Genomic DNA, 27,468 nt, shown 5'->3' on the forward strand with positions numbered 1-27,468 from the left:
CCTATCTTTTTTTTTCTAAAGAAGCAGAACAACCACAGAAGTTTCCTGTACCACTGTTGCAATCTTATCTCGACTGTGTACTGAAAAAACAGTGATGACACCTGCTATCACACTATTAGACGCACCATTCACCCGCACGTAGACAGCACTATTTTGTACCATTTTTGGTATCAGTGGCAATAAAGCGAAAAAAGAAAAAAAAATGTTTTCGATTTCTTTCTTTTTTTTTACTTGAAAAGGTCAAATTATATTTATATCCCACATTTACACATTGGTACCTCAAAGCAAAGATTCACTGCATGCAACCCCCACACAGTGTTCAGACTGAAAGTCCTGACAACAGCTGAGAAACCATATCAGAGAGACTTGGAAATGCACAGATGGGGGAAAAAAAAAACTAAACTAAACAAAAACAGAATACACAAGCAAAGCAACACGTCTCTTCAACTCTTCATCCACCTCTTGTATAAACCACCTGGCCAGCAGCATGATGATGAGAGCATCAGTTACAGGCTACACCAGTGCCATAAGATACCTCAACGGGGAACAGCTAAAGAGGATTTCCTCTTGAAGTTTCTTTTTGTCGATGTCCTTATGCACAGGATGTATATGAACCACTGATGAGTATCAAATTCTCTGCAGCAGTGCTCCTATCTCACAGCCCAAATCCACAGTCGTAAGTTCATGTTAAAGTTTTATATTTATCATTATTATTATGTTATTATTGTTTGACATCTCTGTTTGAAAATATCCAAATATCAGGAGGAGGAGAGTGTGAGGACATTACAAGTTTCATTTTCTTTGGTATTCAGCTCCATTGTCCTCTATGAATAGCCATGGCAGAATACCATGCCTGTTGTCTGTCAGCGATGGGTGTGATCTGGTCGTCTGAAGCCCAGTGAGTCAGACCCACAAGGCCAGGCCATGAGGAAGTTACTCTGCTTCCTCTGCTTGTTTTGAACAAAGGAAGGTGGTGGTCAATACTGTTTAACACTTGTGAGTACATTTTATTTGTTATTTGCAGCATTGAACATATGGGCGCATGCTTTACATTCCTCACAGTCCGATGTCTCTTGCACCTGTTGCATTGTCTTGATTTCAGCCTGGGAGTCAATATTGAGCATGTTCATTCATCAAGATAAATGTACAGGTGCTTGACCGCCATCTGCCACGATGCAATTTTTTTTCACAGTGCATATCCAGAGGGCTGAAGATGTTTTTTTTAAATGCAGAGCGGTAACCTTGTACCCAAAAAAGGGCGGGAGTGATTAGAACGTGTGAAACCCACAGGAAAACAGTCAGTGTACAAAACTACTGTGTGTGTGTGTACTGTAGACATGTGTGAGGCAATACTGTGAAAAAATGTTGCTGACTTTTGGCTGCACTATTATCTTTTTTGTGTTTCTCTAAATCGATATGATAACAAGAGGGTGACATGTTTGTTTTTTTGCAATCGTATTCTCTCTGGTTTCTTTTTTCTTGACCACATTTTACATCTCCACTCGTCTCTGATCTCACCTCCAAAGCATCATTTACGTTTTTACCCTGTGCCTCTGCTCTTACACCAAAAAACGTTCGCGTGCAGAGGGCTTTTAACTACGAGACCCTCTCACCACAGAAACTAACAGTGGATTTTTGGGGCAGGAAAGTTTCATGACAGATACCTACAATCACCTCTCTGATACATGAGTGGGATGAATGACGCTTCAAAGCACCTGATCACAGGAGAAATCTTTGTTTGGATCGAAATTATTCAGAACTGTAGCTCTAGGTTTTTTTTTTTTTTTTAAAGTCATTCTGTGCCATACACAGCAAAACAAAAGGTGCTTCTTCACAGTGGAGGGGAGTTCCTCATTTTGTTGCCAATCATCTGATTCTTCTCAAAGGGAAATTTCATTGACGGGAAAATCATGAAAATTTTGAAGTCGGGATCATTTGAGAGAATTGTGACACTATTTTTAAGCAGAAAAAAAAGAAAAGAAAAAGAGAGAGAAGTATAGTGTATAGTGTAGTAAAGAAGTATTGGTAAAACTGGTTAGTCAAAGGTATCGGCTGCAGCCACATCCTCTCATGAGCACATGGCACACAGCGTGCTGTATGAAACTTAGATTTTCTTTTCCTGAGATATGTCACAGATGTCTCAACCCTCCCCCCTCCTCCAGATGTTGATCAATCACTAAACCCAAACGAACTATTACATACATCACACACACATCAGTTTGGCGTCACATGACGTCTTTGCTTCTTTCTTTCCTCTTTTCTTCTCCGTCTCGTCTACTTTTTGGCTGCAATCAGTTGAGTGTTTCAAAACTGTGTGCGGGGAGGCGAGAGTTAGAAAAGGTTTAGCAAAAAAGTGAGAGAGGCAGAGAGACACAAACACATGCTCAGAGTGTGTGTGTGTGTGTGTGTGTGTGTGTGTGTGTGTGTGTGTGTGTGTGTGTGTGTGTGTCAAAGAGAGAGAGAGAGAGAGAGAGAGAGAGACAACTACAACAGGATATTTTGTCACCATGGTTACTGGCAGTCGATACGGATCTTGAGTTCTGTATGTCATGCTGTTCTCTCTCAGCCCAGCGTGGTTGTAGTGCTGTCAGGACAGCTCCTGTAACTGAGATAAACTTTGCAAAAGAAGTTTCATCTGCTCTGGATTAATGTGGCTTCAGTAAATCTCAGAAGAAACATATTCCACCTGTGAGGTAAGACCTTCAAGTATAGTATACACTGTATACTGGATAATGCATACGGTAGACTCAGGCGTGGATGTGTGTTTTGCATTTTAACATGTTCTGAATTTACGTTATAGAAAAATGTGCTTTATTTTTGAGTGACAGACTAAAAATTGTATAATTATTTTTAATTTTTTGAATGGCAAATCATGATCACTCCTTTACAGTAGTTTAAAGATGATGATAACTGGATTACATAATGATGTTGGCAGATTATTGGGGAAGATTCTCAGCTACAAATATATCAAAATATTAAGAAAGCAATCACAGTTGTGGAAAATCACTTTTATAACTGTTTGCGTCCCATTGGAAAAGTATGTTTTAGATTAATAAGAAAGGGCGTTTTGGAAAATAGCGTTGTTGTTGCGCATGTATGTGACCCAAATACCCCCGCTTGTGCCAATTGGGCCAGGAAATGTGTGTTTCTCCACTGCACAAGGAGATGGCCACAGCGGGACCACGTTTATAATTTCAGCTCAAACAATATGACTTTCCTACTGTTAAGGCAGTGGACCCTGGGGAGGCAGACTTCCTCATTTACAAGGCCGTGTGTCTCAACACCACGTTGTTTTGCAGTCTAAGTGTGAGAGTTTTGCAGCTGTGCTCAGAATCACGGTAAGGCTGGTATTGTTCACAGACTTCCTTCATGTCACTTTTAGGTACAAACATAATTTAAGAAAAAAAACTTCCATGTCCTGTGAGTCAGATACTGTATGTACACCAGTGGGTGAGGGCTCTAATACTGTAGTAAATGTATCTTTATCACCATCTTAGTCAAGTTGGAAATTTGCACTCACAATGATCACTTTTTTGAGTTACGTCTCCATGGTGTTGTGTCTTTGTGTGTCAAAGTCCAGAGCAAAACAAGAAGTAAATTTGCGTTGCCCAATGGTGAGTAGTAGAAAAGTTTAGGTGCTTTACAGCTTCAGATGCTTTTCACTTTCACATTTTGTTTTGTTTGCGGTAGTGGTGGTGGAGATGGAGGTGGTGGTGGGGTGGTTAGCCCCGTATGACGGCTCTAGGATCCCCAGGTCTGTCTTTGTGGTCTCTGTGTGTGGAGTTTGTTTGTTCTCCATGTGCCAGCGTGGGTTGTCTCTGAGTTCTCCAACTTCCTCCCACAGTCCAAAGACACGGACACTAGGTTGATCGGTAGCTCTACACATAGGTCACATAGGTGTGAATGTGACACCTGTTGTGTCTACACAGGCCCTGGTTGGTGAAAGAGCAAACGTGGACTTTCAGCCCTGCTGTGCTCATAAACAACCACAAGGGGGAACCAAACACCACAAAAACAACATTGGCCTGTGTCACACTACTTGTCTGAGAAAGTCCACTTAAAGATACCATGAGGAGTTTGCTTTTGGTTATAAAAGAGTCTCATATTAATGTGGATGAATCTACATTACCCACACTTGTTAATGGGTAAAACTTTTGAGAAATATATTGTTTTGTCTTTATAGTTACTTTGATATTATTATTTAGTGGTCGACTCGCTGAACATTTCCTGGTTTCCTGGTTTCCCGAACGCTGCCCGGCGGGTCATGGGAATAACACCACCAGGCAGCGACTTTCGTTCTTGATTAATGAAACCATTCTTGGTAAATGCTCTCACTTTCGTCCGTCTTGTGCCGGTCCAAGAATTTCACCGTGCGCATGGACGCTCATGGGAAATGTAGTGTGAAAACACTTCCGCTTTCCGCAAGTCCTCGTAGTCACTTTAACATTAGTTAGGTTTGGTGACACAAATAAAATTAAAGTAACAGCATCCTTTGTCATTGTTGAGAAATTTTATATAAGAACAACCTCCTCTAACAATATAAGTGTTTCCCACAGGATTTTAGGAGACCATGGCGACAGCGGTGGGGGTGGGGCAGGTGACTGCGATAATTTGAATACGATTTAGCACATTTAGCATTTATTAGCGGTCCAGTGCGACCTGTCCAGGGGCCCATGTTTGTGTGTACGTGCATGTGTGTGTGTGCGCCCACAGACAAGAGATAGAGCAGGAGGAGGGGTTGACTGACAGAGATGAGATGGTGAAACACTGTTAAAAAAAACACAATATAAATATAGTGTATATTGTGAGAGACTATGGCGGACCCAAATGAGACTGTGGTGGGCCGCCATACACTTGTTAATTAATGGGAAACACAATTACTGACAATATTTTTTCTCTTCTGCTATTGTCTGGAAAGGAGTAATGAGAAATGCTGTAACTTATTTTACTTCCTTATTGAAAGTCATGACTTGAACATTGTGTATTGTACCAGAGTTGCACTTAACTAGTTTCATTTCAACACAGACAAAGACATTTGATTGCTTTTTTTCATATTTTTTTCACACATCTGATTGGGTTTCCTGTTTATGTGAAATCCACAGAAAACCAAACCAAAAGAAAAAAAAAAGAGTTGTACATCCCCCACACTGACGGGTTTTATTTTCTTTTTTGCAGTTGCTGGTTCCTTAGTTATCATGATGGGCTCTACCACTGTCCCTGTGACCTTGACCACCACAACCAACAGCAGTGGCCCTACCTGTGACACCCTGTACGCCCACCGGGATTATGCCAGGGTCCTCATGCCCATATTCTACTGCGCCGTGTTCATTGTGGGACTGCTCGGTAACTGCCTCGCTCTCCACGTCATCCGTCCCAATCTGAAGAAGATGAACTCCACCACCTTGTACTCTCTCAACCTGGTCATCTCCGACATCCTTTTCACGCTGTCCCTGCCTCTGAGGATTTTCTACTACGCTTTGGGCTTCCACTGGCCGCTGGGTGAGTTGCTGTGTAAGTTCTCGGGTCTCATCTTCTACATCAACACCTACGCGGGGGTCAATTTCATGACCTGCCTCAGCGTAGATCGGTTCATCGCCGTGGTGTTGCCTCTGCGCTTTGGTCGCTTCAGGAAGATCAGCAACGTCCGCTACATTTGCATCGGAGTGTGGGTGCTGGTCCTGGTGCAGACCCTACCCCTCGTTGGCATGCCTATGACCAACGAGGAAAAGGATGGCTATATAACCTGTATGGAATACCCCAACTTTGAGAATGTCCCCCATATTGCCACTATACTGATTGGCGCGGTCATGCTGGGTTATGTCATTCCTCTGTTGACAATCCTGGTGTGCTATTCAGTCCTGTGCTCCAAACTCCACTTCACAGCCAAGAAAAACCATTTGACGGACAAGTCCGGTCGCAGCCGCAAAGCCATCGGCGTGATCTGCTGTGTGTCCCTGGTGTTTATAATCTGTTACAGCCCTTATCACATTGACCTCTTGCAGTACATGATACGCAAGCTGGTGTCGGACCCTGACTGTGCTCAGCTCACCGCCTTTCAGGTGTCGCTGCACATCACGGTGTGTCTGATGAACCTCAACTCCTCCCTGGATCCATTCATCTACTTCTTCGCTTGCAAGGGCTACAAGAGGAAACTCAAGAGGATGCTGAGACTACCAGTCAGCGTCTCCTTCTCCAGCGCAGTGAGGACTTCACCTGAAGGCTCCTCTAAAGATATGCTTGATGGCAACAGGATCCAACTCAACAGTACAACTCTAGGTTCAACTGGTGGAAGACACTCAGATAAGAAATTAAAGGAGAATGGTCACACAGGAGACTCGCAGTAGATGTGAGACACTTTTTTTATGTTCTCAATGGGCCTACTTCCTTATTGTCTCAGATGAGTTACAGTAATATGAATGTTGAAATGAACTTATGTCATGTCATCATGGACTCCAAGCAGCCGCTCAGTGTTGGGACCCATTGGAGACCAGCTCTATTGGACCAGGTTAATTTACACAAGAGAAGAACATGAACAAAATTTTAACAAGGAAAATGAAGCATCTTTTCTGTTTGTGTTTGCTCAACAAAATTGGTCAATTGCACAGGAACTCCAAAGTTATTGAAGCTAAAGCAAGAATGATACTTTTGGGTGATACTTTTTTTTTTCTTTTTTAAAGCATGTTCATGTCCTGCCAGTAAACTGGTGAGCTAGAGCACAGCGGACAGTCAATGGATGAAGAGCTGAAAGAAACGCTGGTGAACATCTACACATGTGGTCAGACAACGACCTTACAACTGAGTACGTCCACACACACACAGTGTTACTTTTAGGAAGTGAGACGTTTAAGTGGAAGTAGAGACTCACAATCAGACTCACAATCAGACTCACATTCGCAAGTTTCAGTTCTGCATGTAGTTGTAAAACTGATAAACTGCGCATTCATTACTGCTGCTACTTCAGCATTCATTGCGTTATGCTACAACTGGACATGAATAATGATGTAATTGTGTTCAAATGCTTGTGGATTGAGCTGCTTTTGGAGACCTTAAGAGTAAAAGTTGTCGGTTTGAATGTTGTTTCCTTTGTCCAGAATTCTCTTGGCACATTGAATAGTTGCAGTTTGTATAAAATGTGGGATTCTGTCTTTATTTTGGGATTAGGATTTTTTGGCGCTGTAATTCCACCCGTGTTATCCACTGATGAACCCGTGTGAAAAGTCACATATGACAATAATTCTATATGAATGTGCAAGTATGTAGTAATCCTAAAATAAAGATGATAATGTAACCTATACCACAAATTTCATGAAGCTCAGTGTTGCATGCAAAGTTGCATTGAAATTGCCTGAACAGGATATACTGCAGTTTCACAGGCTTCCTTTTCATTCTGTTGATATGTGGAGAGGTGGGGTGAAGATCTGAGATTCAACCCAAATTCTAAAAAAACAAAACAAACTTTTAAGTGTTGGCTTTGAGGTTATGAAGTTTTAGAGTTTACCTTACTACAGGTACAAAATGTTTTACTTCTGTTTATGTAGTTAAGAGTTAAGAAACGAAAATCTGTATGTATTAACTTATTTGTTTGGAGGCATCTTATTTTAACAATACCTTTTTACTTGAATAATATATTGGTATGCATTGTTTTTACTTCAAATCAGAGATAAGACCATGACTCAGAGACACTTATAAAAATATGCATAATCCTCATGCTGGGAAACATATAGATTAATATGATAAACAGATTTCTGAGAACTGTAATTCCGACAACCACACGAATAAAAACAGATTATATGCATAGATTACAAAACAATTAGACATTGTTAGGGTAAATGGTTAAGGTTACCAGATCACACTTGGTTTGGGGTTAGTTGGTCTTTGGCAGGGTGATGACTCTCTGATGAGATGATTCATTTAATTACTTTCATAACCCGGTTATTTCCAAAACTTTTGAAAGTGACTGGAGAGCAAAATAGAAAACAATATTCATCTCAACGGCTCTTCACACATCATTTCATTCATACATCCGGCAGAACGCTACCAGACACCAGCTCAGCAGCATTGATTTCATTATGTCACAGCAAAGTGCAGCAGCAAAGCCACTTCCAAGGCATGAGCAAAACCACGGGGCCAACATGTGCCTTCAGTTAACACAACCCAGAGGAGAAAGCACTCAAACAATTTACAACAGAAGTTATTTCTCCCCATGGTTACTGTCCTTTTTTGTTACACAATGATTTTAAAATGTGATGAAGGTAATTTAAGTCCTCAGTTGTGGGAAGTTTGTTTGACGTCCCAGCTCAGCACAAACAAAAGAGTCTGAGGAGCAGTGGCCAGAAATTAATTATCAGCTCTTTGATAATACAAATAATACTGAGATATACTATTTGGCAACCAATCATAAGCTATTTGAACTTACTTTTTTCTTTCAAAGGGCTGGACACAACAATGTATCCACACCTCTGAAATCTGAATGTATCAGAGGCATCAATACTCAATATTTTAATCGTCTGATTGTGTCCTAAAAAACCCCCATAGTTCTACTTCTCTTTTTGTCAGATGACTTTAAGTCCTCCTTCACTCATGTGTTTTCCTTTTTGTTATTTGACTTGAACTTTCAGTGAATGACGCACGGGATGTTGATGTGAATTTGACATTGAGGTTGTTTTTATTCTTCTGATGAAGCAGGAGAGTTTCTCAGTGCTTTCCTTCAAGTATAAACTTCCTCATGCTTATGTATGAACACAGTTTTGGGGTTTATGATGGTCTAAAATGTAACGTACACAGACGTGAACCCAGTGCAGACACTGTACACTGACAACAGATTTTTCATCTTGTGTCCAGTTGTGAACTTATGAAAAACTTTGAATAGAACAATATTTGCATATTCATATATTATGTATTTTTCAATGAGATGGAAAGAATAGATGTAATTTTAGGATTTTTAACCAGAGAATGCACCATCTCAAACACAGTTTATTATTCGCATATCATATTTATTAGGGATGCACGATAACTGCTGTTTTCCACCTATGCCGATAACTTCCTGCTTTTCATTACTGATGCCGATGCCAATTACCATTAACATTAATACTTTATACCTTAGGTTAAGAAAGGCTAAGATGTAGTGAGTAAAGATGAATCATCTCTGCCTCTGACTTAACAAAATAATATGACCAACATCACTGTTGCGTCAAAAACAAGAACAGTTATGACTCTTCAAAAATCATCTTAGGGGGAAACAGCAATGTTGGCTAAATATAATTGGCTCTTGTAAAAAAGTTAGTTATTGTGCATCCCTAATATCTAGCTATATATCTTTAAACATATTTGGAGGTGATCTTTAATTTCTACTTTGATAACATGATTCAATGCTCGTCTGTACTATAAATACATAATCTAAGTTTTAAGTCGAAAACATTGAACGATTTCACAAATAACACAACAGCTGCTACATAAAACGTTATCCAATAAATCCATGTGTTTCGAAAGTCCTGGTATTATTGCAATGAGTAAAAATTTGATTGTTTCAAAGACACAAATGGCTGTTGGGCAGAATCAGTGTTGTAGTGTTTATTTGGAGCCACTAGAGGGCAGTGTAAAACAGGGTAAAGTGGTGATGGTGAAGGAGGTGAAATAGGCTTGTCACAGACATTTTACACTTTTTACTTTCAATATTGACAGGCAAGACAAAAGAGGGTCAATTAATCATTTTATTAACACTGTTCTTTTGATTGTTTGTTTTGTAACCGTGGATGAGTACAAAAGAGTGTAAACTTTTATTCTAGGGAACAACAAAAAATAGAATGCAGCGTTGTGTACATCTGTGGGTAAAACTGCACCTCCACTATTTATAGGATATAGTTTAAAATGGATTTATTACCGAGTGGGGAACTTACAGAGGCAACCACATGACAAGTATCAAGGAGAGGAAAACATCACACAGACTGTTGTCATAACAACATATTGCAATGAACACAAAGTACCATCTGGTAGGAGATTTTTAAGACACATCGAGAGGACAAGCCAATAGATAATTATTTCACAGGAATAAGAATTCGACTGAACGAGCAGCTGAAAATTCCTCGGGTAAAAATACCGTGGCCGCTGTGGAAAAAAAGGGTTCAGGATCACATCGGAGCTGACCAAATGGCAAATCTGATTCATCACAACAACACGTGTGACAAAGAGACAGAACCGTTCGTGTGAGAAGTCAGATGTCACAAAGAAGAAATGATAGAAGTCGTGGGAAAGTAGGGTTTTCTTCCTGTTTCTCAAGATCTGTTAAGGGAGTGAAAAACCACCATGATAAGCTATCAAGGGGGAAGAAGTTTTGATTACACAATGTTCTTTGAGCCAAATGTCCTAATTCATAGTTGTTACCGGCTCACACTCGCATTAATCATCACACACATTCATCTGTATTCAATCCAGGTCCAGACTGACCTTGAGCGTTTCACCTGAGGTATGCGCTTTGCATCCATTAAGTCGACGTGGTGTAAAACCATCTCACAGCATCAGCGTGAAGTGTCTATTACCACCATCTTATTTCCTGTTTATATGGCAACTGCCTCAACATCCTGTTTTTAATTACTTCTCTCCAGCAGCAGATGCTTCTCACAGCAACCTGCTGTGGATTACTCCCCTGAGAACTAATGTGCTGTGACAGACCCCACTTTTCCAATCAATAACTCGCCCTAAATCTGCCATCTCTCTGCCTGCCAAACACACTCCCACTTCTAATGGCACATCATTTTCTTTAAGGGGGTGTAATTGCAGACAGTGGAAAGCTGTAGCCCTTTGTGTTCCAACTACGTAGATACTGTAAAGGAATCTAAAGAAGAGAAACTACAGCCCACGGGCCGACACAGGAAGTGATGGGGGCGCCGAGGCTCGCCACCATTTCAATCACATTGCCCTTTGACAGAGAGAACCCACTTCCCTGTTTTGGCTGCTCGAGCAAAGTGCTCAGATAAATCGCTGTGCCGCTTCATAAACCTGTTGGTGCAAGCCTGACAAGATGTTTGTTTGATTTCTGTGGTAAGTGCAGTGTTTTATTGTCTGGGCGAGGCTACCTGATCACTTTGACCTTTAAGATGAAGGGGAAAAAAGTCATTTTGGTTCCTTGTTTTATAGCTTACCTGCTGTAGTTATAATGTATCGGTGCTGTGTTTTTTGGCCAAACTGATTTAAAATCACTCTGTTTGTTTCACTGTTTTTACTGTTAATGATCACTCACATTTCACAATATATACACACAAGAGGTTGCACAAAAAATACCAGCGAGGGGGAAAAAAGTTTCTTGTTCTTAATTGTGAAACACAGAAGTCACATGATTTCTTATCAGGAGACGACATCAGAGTGTCTCGGATTACAATCTGCACTTCCACTTCTATAACCTCATTACACAAACTGTTTCTTTGTTGTTGTGACATTCTGTCTCTACTTTTTTTTTTTAAACCCTGCTAAATAACATTTATGTAATATTTAATAATTGAATGACACGTCTGGTTTGATGAATTCTATTTGTCTTCATCTGTATTTCACTGTGCAGCTGTGCCGTTTAAAAATAAATATTCAAATTATCAGGCAGCAGCTTCTGCAAAACTGTGAAACAGCAGACATGTCCACATTTAGAAGCTGCCTCTGGCTATTTCAGCTCCAGCGTTGCTTCTGGAAATCTAGTTGTTCTTTAACACAAGACTGTGCTCATGTTTTAATTTTGCTTAAAATGATAATTACAGTTTAAGAGATTTGTTTGTTTTTTTTGTTTGTTTCATGTTTTTTTTTCTTCAAAGATTTCATTTGGACCAGTGAGGGATTAACTCCACATAATGTTCAGAAGTAAGTCGCATCACCTGCTTAGCTCCTCAGCTCATTTGTGATTTCAATCTAACAAACTATCTCAGTCAAACATTTAATTAAAGAAGACATCTGTAACTTTTCCGTACTATTTTTGAACCTGATAGTTACAGTTACTTAGATTTGATTAAGTGTCCTCCAAAGAGAAGCTTTAAAACCATCAAAATGCCCCCTTTTTTCTTTACTAAGACCGTCCTAGATGCTCCTGACCTTTCAAAATAAGTGACTTCAACTTCATGAACATAAATGATCTATACCTGTACAATACAAAAATGGTTTAATGGAAACAAACAGCAGTTTCTTGCAGTGCAATAACTCACTAAATTATGTGTTTTTCTCCTGCTGAATTCATTAAGTTTCAGTATGAACTTGGATCTGAATATCTCCAACATGTCTGTGGAGTTGGGTGCTGAGAAGCCAGAGCAGGGACCGGTGGGGTACCGCATGGCAGCCCTGGTCTTCTACTGTTTCGTCTTCATCATCGGAGTCATAGTCAATGTCACTGCTCTGTGGGTGTTTGCTCTCACCACCAAGAAGAGGAACTCCGTCACTGTCTACATGATAAACGTGGCGGTGGTAGACCTCACCTTCATTATGCTGCTCCCCTTCAGGATGGTCTACCACCAACAGGACTACTGGCCCTTTGGAGATCTATTCTGCCGGATCTCAGGCGCCCTCACCATTTTCTACCCCTGCATGGCTCTGTGGCTGTTCGCTCTGATCAGCGCTGACCGCTACATGGCCATCGTCCAGCCAAAGCATGGCAAAGAGCTGAGGAATATCCCCAAGGCCGTGGTGGCCAGCTGCGGGGTGTGGTTCATGACTCTGGGCAGCACCGTACCTCTGCTTTTCACTGGCGATGACCCTGATATCGTCTCCAACTTCACCACCTGCATCAAGATGCAAGACATCATCCACATGCGTCCCGACAACTCCGTCAACTTTGTGCGACTCATCTTCTTCTTCCTGCTTCCCATATGCATCATGATCGGCTGCTACTTCGTCATAGTGGACAATCTGATCCACGGCCGCACCTCCAAACTCAAACCTAAAGTGAAGCAGAAGTCTATCAGGATTATCATCACACTCATTATCCAGGTGTTGGTGTGTTTCGTGCCTTTCCACGTGTGTTTGGTGCTCCGTTTGCTGGATGACGGCATAGACGGGGGGTTTAGCACATGGGCAGTCTTCACCACGTTCCTGATGAACATGAGCACAGTGTTGGACATCATCCTGTACTACATCGTCTCCAAACAGTTCCAGGACAGGGTGATCAGCGTGATTCTGTACAGGAACTATCTGCGAAGCGTAAGACGCAAGAGCAGACACACCCACACCGGCAGCGTCCGATCGATGAGCAACCTGACCAGCGCCATGATATGAAGCGCCCGGCAAAAACTTACATTGTCACACGGACGGCGCGTCTTACGAACACTGTGCACAAAGTAACGCCGGATGCATCACTGTTGTGCATGCTTCATTATCAAAAGGATCAAAACTTGCAATTAATTTCAGAGGTGTAATTTACACTCACAGTATGGGAGTGCTGCTGTTGTGGCAAAAACATCTGTGTTCAGAGCTGATTGACTCACCCATGAGACTTGAGATGTTTCCTGTGCCTCTTTGCTCTGGCAGACACAGCACGTGTGTCTGTGGCTCAGGTGTAACACATGCAGGCGAAAAATAAAGTGGGGTAGTCATTTAAAACGCAGCCCACAGTATCTCTGTTTGGTTTGTTATTATGTATAATATTGAAACTATTCCAAGCCCTCTCTCTCACTGCACGGCCCCAAAGCCATAGTGTGCATGAGAACTTTTGCAGAGGAGGTGGAGGAGGAGGAGGGGGGACAGGAAACAATAGTGGGTTTAGAAAAGGTTGCTTGCTTTCGTTTGGTTTGTACTTTCACCTCACTGCTGCATCATGATGAAGAAAATGTGACATATAAAATCTATACTTATAACACATAGGCTACTTTACCAATGTCCTGAAAGTTGCTGAAAATTTATTGACCAGGTGATGGCAGCATGGCACAGCTAGATCGCATCCACCTGCCTGAGCAATACAAAGCAGAAGCTTCTTTACTTTCCAAGTGTATCGTGTTGGATGTTTGCATCACTCCTGTAGAGTTCCTTATATACTGTCCATATATGTACACATACGCTTCTCTATATTATTTCATTTCCCCTGCCTTATGAAAGCAAAAAAAAAATACTTCCGTTTTTAATTCTGTGAAATAACCATTGCTCCTCTTCACAGAGAAGTTGTTAACAGCAGTCATAACAGCTTCCTCAACCAGGAATCAGACTGAAGTGTGTTTATGGTGCAGTGCGAATCATATTGATTAGATGTTAAATGATTCAGTCACTTAAAGTGCATTTACAGTAACATCCTCAAGAGATGTCAGGGAGGCTATTTACTAGATTTAAAGCAACCTTAACCTTAAAAAGAGAGAAGCTTCTCTGCTCGGGGATACTTTAATGTCAGGCCTGCACTGCCAGTGTAAGCACCGCTTTTCAAGATCCTGCAATTTATCTGCAATTTATTCCTCAAACGACAGACAAGTGATGAGTTAGAAGGTGCTGAATGTGACAGTTCTATCTCTGTGAAGGGACTGTTTAATTTAAATGAAGGTGGGAAAAAAATAACACTCATCTTTAAATGTGACTGATTTTGATAGGTGTCCTGCACAAACATCACCCCGAAGAAGAAGTGACTCGGTGTTGCCAATCGCTAAAATAATCAAGTTAGTGTGTCTGTCACACCAACACCGTCTTAACTGGATTAGACAGTCAGTCAGTGTAGGCGAGTAACTATCTAGTGCCTCATACAATTAGACAGGCAATGCACCCTGTGGTGTAACCACATCCACCATAACAGTGCTCGGAACGGTAATCGTATGGGGGATCAATTGCAAACACAACTAAACACAGCATCATACTGTGCTAGCTGTGCTTAAAAGAGACTCTGGTTTTATTCAAGTTTTCTCACATCTTCACAAGCACGCCCAGTTAAGTTCCCACTGAGATGAGTTATTGTACCACAGTGGTAACAGGATAAACTTACATCCAGAGTCCATATGGTTCTTGGTCGGTCTGTGTAGCGTTCAGGGCTGGAGGAACGGCCGGCCAGACGTACAGAAGAGTAGATTTACACTGTGTGTAACAAGAGAAGGCGGACTACAAGATTTTCATCTCTCATGGAATTCTGGGAACTGCAGTTCATCACATGATGATAGCTTTATTGGTTGCTGGACTACAAGTGGATTTATAACCAAGAGGTCAAAGGTCAAATGAAACATCAGAGGGTCATCTATCTGTCCCACCTGTTAGACATCAAAGAAAAACCAGCCATGCTGCTCACAGCAACTGGCATTTAAAACAATTAAGTTTCCTGTCAAGTCCCTGTGATGAATTATCCGGAAGCTTTACCGGCTGTAATTCTAAATCTTCCCAACAAGTGCCTTTGTTGTAGAGAAATTAATGAAAACAAGATTGTCTTTCATAGGAGCTGATCTAACAGCGCGACAGCCAGCTGCTCTTCTTTGGGAATAAAAACAGTCAGCATTAAACACAGCTCACACAAAATAGTTTTTTTTTTTTTTCCCCTACCACTCGTGTGGAAAACAAATCAGGCGACGAGCGCAGTGGCCATCTGTTTTGTTATTTGATATGTGTGAATACATGTTGTAATGACTTTGTTTGTGAATCACTCTGCGCGGCAGAACACACGAGAGCTCTCGAAGTGCTGGAGTGTTCAAAGCTAATCATATAATTGGACACAATAGTCGATGACAAATGGAGACGCTTGGAGCCAGCCAGCTGGGGAAGTGAATATGTAATCATTGTAAAATCATATCATTTTTGCATATTTGAAGACAGCTTAATAGAGTTTGCATGTCAGCGCAGTATCAAGTGATGATCAGAGACAGTGTTGCTGTATTTGTTTTTCTAAATTGTGTTCTGCCGGACTATTTATCTTTATCATGATTAAAAGTGTTTCTCGAGAGTTTGTTTCTTATTTGTTCATTTATGTTTCTTGCTATTATGAATGTTGAAACAAATTTGGGACAAATGACCCTTCTGAATGTGGGAAAAAAAGAAGGAATATGGTACAGCAGTAAACAGCCTTTAGCTATGATTGCCAATTCGTACCCCAGGGGTATTTCTGCAGTTGCCAGGAGGTACGTGATGACTACTCCATGTTGTGGTGACTGTTCAGAGAGGGAGAGAGAGAGACACAGACACAGACACAGACACAGAGAGAGAGAGGACTAATTGGCTATAAGAATTGATAAATGGTGGAAACTGATCACTGCCAGTAGTGGATAGCAGTTCAAATAGTAAAAGCGACTATGTAGACCATTTATTCAGTGTTAAATTTATAGGCTAAATGGTAAAAAGGCTTCAAGTTGTGGATTAATGGTTGAAATAAATGGCCAAAGTAATGGCCAAATGGTGAAAAGGCTAAAAATAGTAGATAAATGATTGTTATCTTATGAATTCAGTTGAAGCATTGAACGCTTATAGGTCCAGCTTTCACTGCTCCAACTTGACCAAACCAACTAAACACATGTCAGATAAAATTGTATTGAACATCATTGTGACATTACACTTTTCTAAAATTAAAAAAAATCAAATGTCATCGAGTTTAAAAACAGTTCATATCTGGAGCATGATTGGTGGAGTATGGAGGAAGTGAAGTGAGGCATTGGTCAGTCTACAACACTGCCAGGTATACAGTACAGTATGTAGGAAAACTATATACGACCGAATTCGCACACACATTTATACTAGGGTGTTAAAAAACACACACCTGAAGCAAGTTTTTTTTCACGCAAATGTGTTGTTGTGTTTGAAAGAACGGTCGGAGACACACTTCCAGAAGCACAGTTTCCTAGACTTTTACTATACCATTAGTCTTCATATTGTTCCCATTAGAGCGCATGAGGACATGAAAGGGAGCCTATAATGTTATATAGATACTGTACACATCCAGCCTCGTCTGGGCCTCCTCGTCTACTGTACGGCATTAGCAACAAGCAGCTGCCTGCATTTACATCGTTTAGCGTTTCTCTCTGGGCACTTTTAATACACCGAACCTCTCCCCTGGTAAACTTTACAATAGGATGTTGAAGGATACTCCTGGACTGCCATAGGAAATGAGAGGCACATGTGTGTGGATGTAGCAGCGGGTCCCCCCCAAACCAACCCACCCACCCTCCCACCCCCCCTGTGATGCTGAGCTTTAGGGCTGCACAATGAGACTAATGGATTCCTTTTGTGGACAAAACTGGGTTAAGCACATGAGCTATTGTTCTTATCTGTGGTAGATGTACAATGATATCTTATGTACAGTAGGAACGGTGTGAGGTATTCCCTTTGTACACATATTTAGCCAGGATAGCTGTGCAGAGGTAATCTTTTCCTTTGGCAATGGCAATCTACTCCCGCATTGTCTTTCGTCTCCATTAAAAGGAGATAATCTACTGCAAGGGTTTCGAATGCTACTAAACTGACTCCAATTGACCCTGCAGTTAGCTGAGAACAGTGGAGGGAGAGGAAATGTATGGCCTTGATTACAGCTGTGTGTCTATTTTAGCAGATTGTTCTGTTGCTGATTCACACACACAGCCAGCCACCATTAGCACGTATAAATAATGTAAGACCCTCATCTCTCTGTGTTTTTCTTTTTTTTCTTTTTTCCACCTCCCTACTCAGCTAAGTGGCTGCATGGAAACCTTGGCCTCCTCCTTGTCAGGTTCTCCATAGATTAGTATAAGATTTATTTTAAGTCTGTAAAGCGGTACGTTCTCGACAAGTGTTCCGCTCAATGCATGTGGGAATGTTTTTAATTGTATCATGTGAGGTGGAATAGGAGCTCCAGTGGGGACTGTGTCAGGTTGTGTTAATATTTAATCCGGTCTCACTTCAGTTTCTCATGATCCAAGGTATCGTAAGAGCAGAATAAGTACGCGACATTACAAGACAGACAAAGAGACACGAGTAAAGACATCGTAGCTCCGGGGCTGCCGTCTCGTTCAGGATGTACTGCCGTGAAAAGCTTGTGAAGACACTATTATGAGATTCCACGTGTGTCTCACTTCTCTGTGCCAAGGCCCGGCCCATGATAGTGTAGCAGTGCAGTCGGTGCACCCTGAGCAGTCGGGGTTTATTATGGCAGCTAATGCTAATGCACTCATTTCAGCTGATGTGCATCTTAAGAGAGCTGACTGACAAATTTAATGTAAAAGCAGGTGGAGGAGAGAGGATGAGAGGAAGAGTTGTGCGTTTGATGGGGGGAAAAAAAGATGAAGCAGGACACAGCGTTAGCCTGTCTGTGCAAGGAGGGACAGGGAGGGAGGGTGGAAAGAAAGTAGGAGGGATGGAGGAGAGAGAGGGAGAGAGAGAGAGCGGCCTTTCACTTCCTCTGTGTGCACATCACGTCTCCTCTCCCCGAGCTCAATTACAGGATTGATACTCAGAGAGGAAACTTCATCATGTCGTACAGATGTCTTCACTGGGAGAAAGAGGGAGACGATGCATCTTGTCATTTAACGTGACATGGTCTGCGTTCATTCAAAACAAACAGAAACAGTCGGACTATAGATTTCATTATAGGCTAATAATAAATACGGAGCACCCACCAGTAAAGAGAGGGAACTCCTCGCTGACGGAGGACTAAACCGGAGCTGGCCATGCCCGCTGGATAGAGAATTTAACAATTCTACTGAGTGAATTAATCTAAAACAATAACCTGTAAATAATAATACTCTTTCAGTGAGCCATTCAGCTCCATCACAGTAAACATTTTTTATAACCCAGACAGCTCTATAAAGTGCTTTAGGCATCATTGGGCACAACTGTCATTAGTCAGTGCCTGTGTGTAAATCTGAATAAAACCCACTAGTGTTGGTGATGCTGCGCAGACACAAGCCCATATCTACTTTACAGTGTTTCATTTCAAACGTGACACAGGCAGAGAACACACTCCACAACAATGGCCGTGTTTTGCTTTAATTTGATTAGGTTTTGTCTCAGCAAATGCCAAGTCCTGTTTTGCCTCAAGAACATATCTCTTAATCACGTTCCATCCAGGCTGTGTCTTTCATCTAAATCTCACAGCCGTGGCTCACACCCAACTTTATTTCGCTGAAAGGTAGGAAAAAAAAAAAAGGAGAAGAAGCACACACCCGTATAGACACACGCACACACACAGACACACATACTCCAGCACACACACATCCAACAAGGGGGAATACAATGACAAAAGCCTAGCTCTCATCTCTGTCACATAAAGTGATGTTTTGTGTTTAGCTGTGTGCAACTGAGGTGTGTGTGTGTGTGTGTGTGTGTGTGTGGGTGTGCGTGCATGTGTGTGTGTGTGTGTGTGTCTGTCTGCAGGGCTCAGATCCATGTTGTTTGGTTTGCTTCTCCATTAAGAGAGCTGTAAAGGAGAGGGAACAGATGGCTGCTGGCCCGCTCTGTCCTGCATCCTCTCACAACTGCCACACTTCCTGTGCGTCCATTAATCTTCTCTCACTACTCCTGCAGCACAACTTTATTAAAACAACTCAGGAGAGAGCGAACAACAAGCCCGTGCAGCTGTCAGGAGCAAAAGACAGAACCATTCGTCCACAGAAGAACGGCCTCGAATTTCTAGACGCATCTGTAAAACAGCCTGAGTAGAATCCGGATGGCTTTGAAGCGGGCTCTGCAAAGCACTCGCTGTAGTGGAGAGATGCAATAAATGCTCATTAGAACGCAGCTGGAACTGCTGTTGTTGCAGAGTTCATAGCTACAGTTTGTCAAACTTAAACATGTGAGGGCTCGAGCTCCCTGCCTGGGACAGACTACTGTTTCCTCCCGCTCCAAGAACATGTGGGGAATGAATGCTGTGTTTAATAGTAAAAAAAAATTGGCCTGAGTGATGGCTTCGAGTGCAGAGAACCTCATAAACACTAAATCTACGAGCAGTCTGTCTGTTAAACAGACTGCAAAGATTACACATCTGAACTTTGCGATTAGACTTGGTTATAAATAAAAATTCACTCGGCTTGTTCTTAATGTGACAGAACATGTAGGCTTGTGTTGGTTTGTCTTTAAAAATAAATAAAACGGTTCCTTTGGCTAATTAGTAGGGACCTATTAGGGGAAGATCAGTAACACTACATAAAGTGAGAGATAAATACCTGAGGCTACTGAATGTATAAACACAGGGACTGGATTTGTTGTCCTGCCTGATTGTTCTTCTCACAGGATGAAATGTATAACTATTTAGGTGGCCTCTGCAAATTTACATGTAGCGCGCTGTCATGACAAATATTCTAGGAACGTAGCTCTATTTGGCCCTGTGCTCTGTGTCCGAAGCAGTCAGCGGGTACATTGAAAAATCAATTCCAATTTAAATTATTGGAATAAAGAACTCCAGGAGCCGGAGATAAAAAAAAAAAAAAAAAAGAAGAAGAAGGAGAAAAAAAGCCCTTCTTCTTCTAGATCCCCTTTAATTGGAAAGTCATTTCTTCAGGGTATTCTAATGGTTCTGAGGGAAGATTGCAAAATAAAGTTGATGAGCTGGGGGGAGGGGGGGGTTAATAGCGCTCACTTGTGTTTGTGTGTGTTCGCCTGACCCTGTGTGTTTTCTTTGCTCTGCCACACAGTGCTCAGTCTTCGCCTCCCTTATGACAGAGGCACCAAATGAAGACTAATCCAGTGGGCTCACACACACTCAGACACACACTCCCTCACGCCTGTGGTCACTCGTCTCATCCATCTGCTATCTGGGGGAGTGTCTGGGGCTCTTGGGTCAAACTAAATTAACCATCCCTCGCTCACAATTGTAAAAATGTAATTGACTTAATATAACCAACCCTGGTGATTTGGATACTCTGGCTGTGAGTAATTTTGCGAGAGCTTACAGAAGCAACTTCAAAGTATAATATTGTTCTGATGTATCATGACATAAAGTGGCTGATTAAATATTCTGGAGTAAACTTTGTGATTGCGGCTCATTTGGAGAAAAAAAAAATGACAGGAGAATTATTCTAAGAGCACTCTCAGTAATTGATTTTGAAACAGTGATTTTTGTTGGAATTTATTCTGTGCATTCACCCCCTTTTCTGATGTTTACTGTGATAACAGATGAATGCTAGTTTCACACAATTAATACTTCAAAATCACCTTAATCCGTGGTATTGATAACTACAGCTTTAATCACCTACAATCAATATTTACTAACAATAAGTCTTATGATTACTGCACTGCAACTACCAGCTTGTAATGAACCCACACAGAGCCACTGTCTGACTTCACTTCAACTGAGAATGACAACATCATTATTAATTTGTCATTTCTTGCACAGCAGACCACTGTACAGTTGCTGCTGAAGATAGTGAATCATTGAGCGGCTTAAGAGTCAAATTGGAGTTGGTAGAGACCAGAAATTAGAGCAAAAGACACAATATGGACCAGAAACAAACCAGCAAATGAATGCTAATGTTGCTCTATTCAGCAGCTTGCTACAAATTTGCCCCATCAACCTCACAGGTGATGATCAACAGTGTCAGTGTTGGTTTTGCTGCCCCCACGTGGCCAAATAAAGATTTTGCAGAAGATTGTCAATGCAACAAGTCAGATGCTGCACTAGCCATTAGCATCTCAGACCAAAACAAACTTCGTGTTCTCAGTTAGCAGGGTACAGGAGGTAAGAAGCCCGGTGAAAGCGGTAAGTCAACAAACAACAAAAAGCACACCTAAATAAAGTCACTGTCACACACGGAGAGCCGACAAAAAAAACAAAAACAAAAAACATACAAACGAACAAAAAACAATCTGTTCACAAACATTAGCTACTGGCTAACGTCACAACGTCACAGTAATGCTAACAGCAAACACTGTAACATCATTAACCGCAAGCTACCCAGAACGCCGGGAACCAATTACAACATATGACTGTAAAAAGAAGATTACTCACTCATGATGAAGGAGAAGAGTCGAACTGGAGCTCTTTAGCAGCTTGTTAGAGTCTTCATCCTTGTAAAGTTTGACCAGTATTAGCTCCAATGTCGGACAGAGGGAGAAATTCAGCCTCTGCCTCACAGATCCGGTAAAAACTCAATAAAAAAACAAAACAACCTACAACTGTTAAACCTTTTAACCCTCTTCCTGGGTTCAATCCCATTTAGCCTACAGAAGCATACACTTCCAAAAAACACTCTATCATTAGTGCGTCATCTGTCTATGTACGACACCCTTGAGCGACCATTTAAGTGACAAGGGCGCCATTTTTTTTCCTCCTTAAACCAGCTTCCTCCGCGTTTTAAGCGCTGTGTTCTTCATCTAAGTTTGTAGGCTATGACTAAATGAAATAGGCTAGTGGAAAATTAGAAAAGGCCAATATCACCATATCTTATGAACAGAGATAATAAACATAACATATTCAATAATGTAACCAGTGTAATTTTCAGCTGAATTTCAAGCTGATTATAATGAGGGAAAATAAGTTTAAAAATACACATAGCCTATAAATATTGTTTTTTGTTGTTGTTTGTTTTATGGGTAAGCCATTTAATACTGTAGGCTACTGAATTTTTTTAATTTTTTATTTTTTTATGTATCTGTTTATTTATTTTTCCTTTTTTAATGGGAACAGGCATTGGAATGTATAAACCGACAATACACTGATCAAAAAACAGACAGACAGAAGACAAACAGAGCAAAAACCAACAACACAACAAACATGACCAAAACAGGACAGAGAAGTACAAAAAAAAAAAAAAACACGCACAAGAAAACTAAAATAAAACAAAACAGAAGAACAAACAACTACAACAAAAAAGGATGTAAAACTACTAAAATTAATTATGGCAACTATAATTAGGCTACTGAACTTAGTCACATGTCCATGGATAGGCAATGTGTAGCACTTAGTAAAATGTCTAACTGTGCGTTCACACCAAAAGCGTCGGGAGCATTGAAAATTAATGACATCTGGCCGCCGCGACGCTTCTGACGCTTTTGGTGTGAACGTACAGTAAGACAAAAAAAAAAAAGGTGACTTTAAAGGGATATTCCGGTGTAAATTTAATCCATGGTCTAACAGCGTGACATCGCGTAAGACCCCCCCTCGAGAGATCAAGTCTGCTGACCGCAAACTTCTAAGCAAAGTAGCAAAGATCGCATGATCACAAAGCACTGCAGTCTTTATCTCCACGAACAAACTGCGATCAAAAAAGCCACTCATAGTCACAAATAGCTAATGCTCAGAACAGCACCAAACTTCAGCAACAGTACAAATAGGGTCCCAGCCCATAATACGAGGCAAGGTTTGCCTGAAAAGAGACAAAAACAAAACTCACCCACTTTCCTCCAGCCACTTAGTTGTTGAACTGCCCTGACGAGTCAAATAGCCTACTGAATTCAGCACTCCTATCTGTCTTCCCTCTCTGTTTCAATAACTTGCAAGTGTTAACAAGGAAATGAACGGAGTTGAGTTGCTCCAACTATCACAGTCAGTAAGACGTGTGTTAATTTTTGGAACTAAGCGTTACTGGACTGCTGACTTTTCTATTGCATTCGGTAATCGCCTCGTCCGGGCGGGCTTCCCCACAACTAGCAAGCGGCTGGAGGAGAGTTGGTGAGTTTTGTTATCGTCTCTTTCCAATATAACCAGGCAAACCTAGCGGGTGTTTGATGCCCTGTATTATGGACTGGGACCCTATTTGTACTGTTGCTGAAGTTTGGTGCTGTTCTGAGCATTATTTGTGGTTATGAGAGGCTGTTTTTGCGGGTTGCTTGTGGAGATACAGACTGCAGTGTTTTGCTATCATGCGGTCTTTGCTGAAGTTGCTACAACTGGAGAAGTTTGCGGTTGGCAGACTTTATCTCTCGAGGGGCAGGGGGGTCTTATGCGGTGTCACGGTGTGTTAGACCATGGATTAAATTTACGCCGGAATATCCCTTTAAGGCCAGTCCACCTGTGTGCTCTTGTATTTCAAGAGTCTTTATAAGACTGATAGTCTTAAAGTTTAGTCTGGTCACTTTCACCTGGTGCCATATCACCTGGATGTAGGATTTAAGGATTTATAGGCTAAGGATTTAGGAATTTATAAAAGTGGTTGAATAGGGGGCACACACATAGACTATCGTGCACATAAAATGCACACACTGTCAGACCGGATACCAAAGCAAATAAGAGAGAAGCTGAGATTGCAACACATAGGCCTGCAGAGGGGATGTGACTTTGCTTTCGGTTCAGGAGACTGCAGCTATATCTTTGTGTAGACAATAGATGTTTGCAGCTATATCACATAAACTCTCATTTACACTGCATACACTGCTTGTTGCCTTATGTAATTATCCAGCATGATGGGGTGACATGTATTCAGAAAAAAAAGCAGAAGTGCTGTATCGTGACTTCCCTCATACGAAGGCCTCTGGAAGTTGAACAAGCTCCTCCAGTGTGTTGGTTTGCCCGGAAAATAAAAATAATTTTGATGAAGTAGCTAAACTGTGGCATGAATTGCAATATTTAGGACGTTAAAAATAACACAAAATGTCCAGTGTGCATGCATATGCATAGTGGTCCGCAAGTCTGAGAAGACTCATGAAAGTGGTGGGAAAAAGTCTTGTAAAAGACCCTTATCACCTAAATCATTCCTGCTGTTAAACCATTATCACCTCAGAGCATGTGTAAGCCTTGAACTGGCATGTTGCCCCCCACAGGGATGAACATTACGGCATATGCTTAAATTAGAATTAAAAAAGTAAACACTTAAAACTTTGGGGTTTTTTTTGTTTGTTTTGTTTTTGTATCATGAGGGTATTATGGTTCATAGAATCTGTGGTAAATCAATCGGCCTTTCTTTTGGCTCCTCTCATGCCAACCTGGTCTGAGACCTTTCTGCGCTGCCTTGTTGACATTAAGGAAGCACTGTGCTGAGACATTTCCATTCAAGAAACTTGTTGACATAGTTATCAGACATCAAAGAGCCTTGTGTCATTTTGAAAAGGCCTTACACGAGTAATGGAGATGTTAAAGGGCGTGTTGGCCCCAAATATCACAAAAGGATGAGAGGATATGAACACGCTTTGACTGAGAGACTGAAAGCAGAGAGAGCATGATTAAAAAAAAAAAAAAAACAGAGATACATTCTCTAGAGAGAGAGAGGGAGAGAGAGACAGAGAGAGGGGGAAGCGCTCGACTCCATTTCCGCCTAAGAAGCGCAGAGTTAAAAGGTGGCCCCTGTACAAATGAAACTCAATTTCACGCCACATTATCCCTCCCTGTTCTCTTTCCTGGCTTTCATTTTCATTAAGACCAGAGACAATCATAAATTAATAATTACTGCCGAATGTCTAAGCGCAGGCCGCAGTCCTATAGCCCTCCCCTCGCCTCTGTGGTCTTCCATGTTCACGCTTGCAAAATGTTAATTTAGGTAATGTGGCCTGGCCCTTGTCAGATAAAACTGTTTTGTAGTTTCGCTAATACATAATGGTCTATCTGATTAGGTGACATTAGTCCTATCTTTCAGACGATCAGCCTGCACCTTCCCTAATGTCTCTCTACAGACTCAGGGCACCACTGAGTTATCAAGAGACATGCAGAATTACTGCTTTCACTAAATGGCCATCTCCTGGTCGCGATGATGAGCAAAGAATTAGCGCGGTCGGGGTTAACACCGCAGTTCACACGCTATATGCAGAAATACAACTTCATCTTTCTTCTCTTGTGAAACTTTTTTTTTTTTCTCATCCTTGACGTGCGAGGATAAACACTTTGCTTTGGCTGGTCAAGCAAGAACAGAACAACAACAAATTGTGCAATGTGACATTAGGCAAACAGTGACAGAGGAGACGGGATCATGCGGAATAATCACGTCTGGATGATGTCTTCATGAGCACATCTCCAAGTCAAGCCAAGTAAATAAAGCACACAGCCTCACACGCCTTTTTTCCAACGCTTTGAATATGCAATCAGCACTGCGCTTTCCACACTGCAGTGAAGTGAAATGCAAGAACACAGCTATAATGCACATTTGGTATTTAAAGTCTTTGTGCCTCATGGTCATATTTGTACTGAATTGAATTTATTACAAAATGTGCAGTGATATGAAACATGTAGCTGCAGGGCCTCTTCTCTCTGATGCCGGTGCAGAAAAAGGCATCAGATAGAGAAATAAACAGAATATCTGAGTAATAGCAGCGAGCAGCCCACGTCTCACAAGCTCATTGGAGGCGAGTGGAGTGAATCTTTCACTGCAGTTAAGGAAAAAAAAAAAAAAAAGACGAACGATTGAGTCATTAGATGGATAAAGTGGATGTGATGTCACAGTTTCTTTCACTCCAGAGCGAGCACAAGTTTCGGAGAAGAAGGGGCTGCGACGGTCTGAACCCGGCGAGTGGCTTGGTTTCATGATTGATTGCCCATTGTGTGTCATATTGTTCTTTCAAGGTTGATAGAAACTTTAACCTCATTTTTAATAAAAAGAGGAAAAGCTTGAAATATTTCAGGCCTTGAATTTTTACAATGCAGCATTGAATTATGCAGCAATCAGTCAATTATTCATCTCTGTGGCTGTGTTATGGCCATGCTTTAAAAAGCATGCAAAATGGGAATGGGCCAAGCATGCTGTGTCAACACATTTCACTCAGAATTGCTTACTGAAGAAATTTCTCTCTCAATGTCAATTTTGTGTGTTTTTTTGTTGTTGATGTTGTTGTTGTTGTGTTTTAAGAGCTGTACCTGTTACAGTTGTTCAGAAATTATCCTTGCGCACAACTATGAAATAAATAATGCCACTCAAGAACAGCCAGTGCGAATAATCAGGGAGAAATCTGTGTGAAGTGTGGCAATAAGAGTCGTCGCATTTGAAAATAATGATCATTTGAGGAAAAAAAAGAAGATAAATAAAGCAGCGTTTTCAACTCCCTCTAGGCCTGAGTGCTATTTAAAGTTAATATTATGATGCATGACCCTGCAGCATGTACAGCTGGTTAACTTGTAAGTGTTGTTTATTTTATGGTGATATATTATGAATTAGCGTCATACACGTGAAAGTACACATGAAATAATTTATTTACAGTGAGGTTGGTCACACCCTCATTTACACGCACTAATTTTTTTCTCGAATTAACCTATGAATAAAAAAGAAAAGGAAAAAAGCACGCTCACATGCAAGTGAAAGAGTTCACGCATGTAAAGTCACACATGCATCCGCAGTCCACTCAAGTGAAGAGAAAAGGAAGAACTTACACAAGACATTCTCACCATTTGATTACGCACACAGGGTTCTTTTTTTTTTCTTTTTACTGCAATATAAAGGAAATAACAATATGTTCATTTGTTTTTCTACAGCACCGGAACCTGCAATGTTTTAGGCCATACATAATGTATACAGAAATGAGTTGAAAGACTGAAGGCAAAAACAAATAGGCTGAAAACATGACAGTGATTTGCAAAAAGGATAGAAGCACCCCCCCCACCCCACCCCCCCAAAAAAGAGTAAAAACTTCCCCATGTTTGTATCAGACCATCTTGAACTGTTATGTTGGGGCTGCCTCAGTGGGCGACCATCTCTGTGTTTGTGTGTTAAATCAGTGTCGTGTGGCGAC

At 41.3% G+C, this 27,468-nt stretch overlaps 2 protein-coding genes across 4 annotated transcripts; both read left to right on the forward strand.

The window, feature by feature from the left end:
- The first annotated feature begins 663 nt into the window (after window positions 1-663).
- Window positions 664-7,794, forward strand: gpr183a (G protein-coupled receptor 183a). 2 transcript variants are annotated; one of them, XM_085765292.1, is made up of 2 exons: window positions 664-996; window positions 5,176-7,787. In XM_085765292.1, exon 2 carries the CDS (start codon window positions 5,196-5,198, stop codon window positions 6,342-6,344), a length of 1,149 nt encoding a protein of 382 aa, XP_085621418.1. In that variant the 5' UTR covers window positions 664-996; window positions 5,176-5,195; the 3' UTR covers window positions 6,345-7,787. The 2 variants fall into 2 exon arrangements, with proteins under 2 accessions (XP_085621418.1, XP_085621417.1); XM_085765291.1 differs by lacking the exon at window positions 664-996 and adding an exon at window positions 2,555-2,693 and having other exon boundaries at window positions 5,176-7,794.
- A 3,070-nt stretch (window positions 7,795-10,864) lies between these two features.
- gpr18 (G protein-coupled receptor 18) lies at window positions 10,865-15,865 on the forward strand. Of its 2 annotated transcripts, XM_085765011.1 has the most exons (3): window positions 10,865-11,037; window positions 11,796-11,841; window positions 12,216-15,865. In XM_085765011.1, exon 3 carries the CDS (start codon window positions 12,223-12,225, stop codon window positions 13,240-13,242), a length of 1,020 nt encoding a protein of 339 aa, XP_085621137.1. In that variant the 5' UTR covers window positions 10,865-11,037; window positions 11,796-11,841; window positions 12,216-12,222; the 3' UTR covers window positions 13,243-15,865. The 2 variants fall into 2 exon arrangements, with proteins under 2 accessions (XP_085621137.1, XP_085621138.1); XM_085765012.1 differs by lacking the exon at window positions 10,865-11,037 and having other exon boundaries at window positions 11,805-11,841; window positions 12,222-15,865.
- The last annotated feature ends 11,603 nt before the right edge of the window (window positions 15,866-27,468 follow it).

Source organism: Trachurus japonicus, chromosome 21 (assembly GCF_045865225.1).
Source record: "Trachurus japonicus isolate A0001 chromosome 21, Traja_1.0".
NCBI classification, from domain to species: Eukaryota; Metazoa; Chordata; class Actinopteri; order Carangiformes; family Carangidae; genus Trachurus; species Trachurus japonicus.

What these genes read in the sequence shown, in the direction of transcription:
- gpr183a (XM_085765292.1), top strand. Translation starts at nt 5,196, where the DNA reads ATGATGGGCTCTACCACTGTCCCTGTGACCTTGACCACCACAACCAAC.
- gpr18 (XM_085765011.1), top strand. Translation starts at nt 12,223, where the DNA reads ATGAACTTGGATCTGAATATCTCCAACATGTCTGTGGAGTTGGGTGCT.